General features: G+C 43.2%; 1 protein-coding gene across 1 annotated transcript in view; it reads right to left on the bottom strand.

Annotated features, from left to right (window-relative positions):
• LOC119591601 overlaps positions 1–2,536 on the bottom strand; it is a gene marked incomplete in the record, with an annotated part of 3,051 nt that extends 515 nt beyond the window's left edge. The window contains 2 exon segments of the mRNA XM_037940362.1: positions 1–788; positions 1,229–2,536. Of these exon segments, the coding sequence (XP_037796290.1) occupies positions 775–788; positions 1,229–2,414 (1,200 nt within the window).
• Positions 2,537–2,967: the final 431 nt, after the last annotated feature.

Raw genomic sequence — 2,967 nt, forward strand, 5'->3', positions numbered from 1 at the left:
ATACATGCAGTTACATACACAAACATGTGTAATAGAATTTCACTCTCAAATACAATCCACACCAGACTCCTGTACAATGACTCAAAGGCCCTTTCAAATTTCAATAAGCTAATGTAAAGTAATCATTGGAGAAATCCATTATAAAACAATGATAATGACAAAATGTTTAAGCTTGACAACTCTACATGGCTAAGCATAGCACACTCACCATCAATACTTAACTTTAGGGGTGATTGCAGCTGCTGGTAGCCAGCGATGGTGCTGTAAGTTAAAAAACCTTTTCCAATAAGAAAATTCTTTGTAAATGGTTGGATGGTTACATTAATGCATTAATCAACCTACTATGAAGGCAACAGATATTTCTTAGTGAAGAAATTATACACAATATTATGGGAAATCCATGTATCAATATTTTCCTTTAAGTTGTGAACTTTAAATAATATATTGTAAACTTTCAAACAACAAAATTCTTTGCAGTATCATTCAATGTTGATAAGTACTTTTAAATAAAGGTCAATCACTACTGACAGTTATTATAGAATTATTAGTGACAAATTAAATAAAAAACATTCATGATAACTTTCTTGCATTCCAGACCCACAGCCCTGCTGTAACACCTGCTGGAAAAACATTCACATAAAAAGATGCTTACCAAGAGAGGGGAGGACGGTGGCAGGGGGCTAAAACGGTGTGGTTGGGTTGGGTCCCTGTCCCTTTTTGGGATCAGGGGGTCCCGTCCCACCTGTTCCGTGAAACTGCTGCCGCCCAGTCCAGTCACCTCCCGCTGGCTGTGGGGAAAAAGAGGAAAGCGTAACACAAGCTATAGGACATTGCAGGTTTAACTGCCAAAATCAGGAAAATATATACATATCTATAAGAAATACTTGTATAACTTTTATACATTAAAAAAAGACCTCACTTCACTATATTATCTATAACCAAATAAATCACCAGTCACAAGGTCACTCAACACATAATCTACACAGTTATACATAAAACCACATTAGCATAATTACATGCAAATACCTTAATCTGCCATAATTCATGACAGAATTTCAACCATAACCAAACATTTGTCAGATTTATATAACATGATTTTGAATTCTGGTGAATTTATTTCACTAAATAACTAATCACAATCACAACGAAAGCTTCTTTCCTGCTTTCTTAGCACAATACGAACAATATTCAATGGTGGTTTCATCACCATTGACATGTAAGCACATACCACTTGAGACCACTTCTTCTTCCGCACTTGTGGTCATTTCACCTAGCACAACACTTGTCATTCCCAACTTGCTGATCACTTCAGAAAGCTTTGATTGGTTCTTGAGGATATTACTTAGGTGCTTCACTTGCTGCTCGAGCTTCATTTTAGCTTCCCTGAGACTCTCATTCTCCCCTGCCAGCTGATCACGTTCCCGGCTAACACTCTCCACTGTGCGCTCCAATTCTGCCAGCTGTGCCTTTTTTTGTTCCCTGTTCCGCTTGGCATTCACTGCATTGCGGCGACATCTTTCCATCTCTGGGTCTTCCAAAGGATCAAGTTCATAGGCCTTCCTCTTCATTCCAATGCTGGTTGATGCCTGAGATCCAACAGAAGATTCCGAATTGTTCCTCGCTCGCAGGGACCTGAAAGGCAGACCTTCATCTGCTACTCCATCATCTGCCGATGCTGTTCCTGGTGTAACACACAACCTTTTTCGAGCTGGCTCAGAGGGCTGCTGTGAACTGGGTGGAAGTAGTTTGCGGACAGTCACTGGGATCCGTGTAACTGTTGGCGTTGTAGTTCCAAGGATACGTGTGCCTGTAACTGTCGGGCCGAGCTTACCACCAGTGCGGAGTGTCCTCAAGCGAGCCAGCTGGGTTGTCGACCCTGACTTGGGGATCCTGACAAGGTTGTGAGCCGGCTGGGGAAGCGACAATGGTGCCACCATCTCTCCTGTGTTCTTCTTGGTCTTCACAATGATACGTACTGGCTCCTGTGATGGTATGGCATTGGTCGCTGCACCGTCTCCCTTGCTCCCTGCTTCGACTGCAGTAGGAGAGTCAGGCACAGCAGGCGAGCTGTCTGGGCTGGCAGGTGGAGAGATGGCGTGGAGTCGAGGTGGAGAGTCCGCTGGAAGGGAAACTGGCATGAGAGTCTCGGGGTTGTGACTAGGTGATGCTGACTGAAGCTCGAGCAACTCATTCTGGTCAAAAGCATTGAGCAGAGGATCGCCCATGATCAGGGCATTGCTGGAGTCCACAGCCAGCATGGCATCGTCGTCCATGAGGCCATGGCTCGGGATGCCAGCATTGATCTCTACGTCTTCATCTATATCAAACAAATTGAACTTGCTTCCTCCCTTACCGTCCACAAAGTTGCAAAGCTCGTCAATTTCAGAGAAATCGATAGCCGAGTAATCCGCCATCTTGTAGGAGCCTAGATACCCCGAGAGTCAACAAGGCGATTAAAGTCAGTACTTAACAAGACTTTATGTGGTCTCTTCACCTCCCCATGTAGTTCTAAATATTCTCTGACACGTCTCTATTCACTTACAGAATATTTTTGAAGACAGAATAGCTCCCGGAGAATAGAATATACCAAAATTTGACTACTCGTACCTGCTGCTTCCAACGTCTCCTCAACAGTGTCGCTGGGAGGCGGCAGCAGGTGGCGCATGCGTGAAGCGCTTTCCGCTGATTGGCTGCGCCCAGCGGGTGCTGCTGCAGCCTCTGTGCCGATTGGTTGAAGATGACGTCATAATCTAAATATAAACGTGACGTAGGAAACGTTTTGTCAACGAATCGAAGAAAGGAATACGAACTTACAAGTGTATTTCACCCTTAAATTCCACAATTTAAAAAAATTCTGATAAATGGACAATTTTCTCATTAATTTCTCCACTCAATTTCGCAATAATTGCCTGGGTTTACCTACAGTAATCAGACTAAAAAATAAATAATAGTTTCCTGATTTCCCTA

Source organism: Penaeus monodon, chromosome 28, assembly GCF_015228065.2.
Source record: "Penaeus monodon isolate SGIC_2016 chromosome 28, NSTDA_Pmon_1, whole genome shotgun sequence".
Classification (NCBI taxonomy): Eukaryota; Metazoa; Arthropoda; class Malacostraca; order Decapoda; family Penaeidae; genus Penaeus; species Penaeus monodon.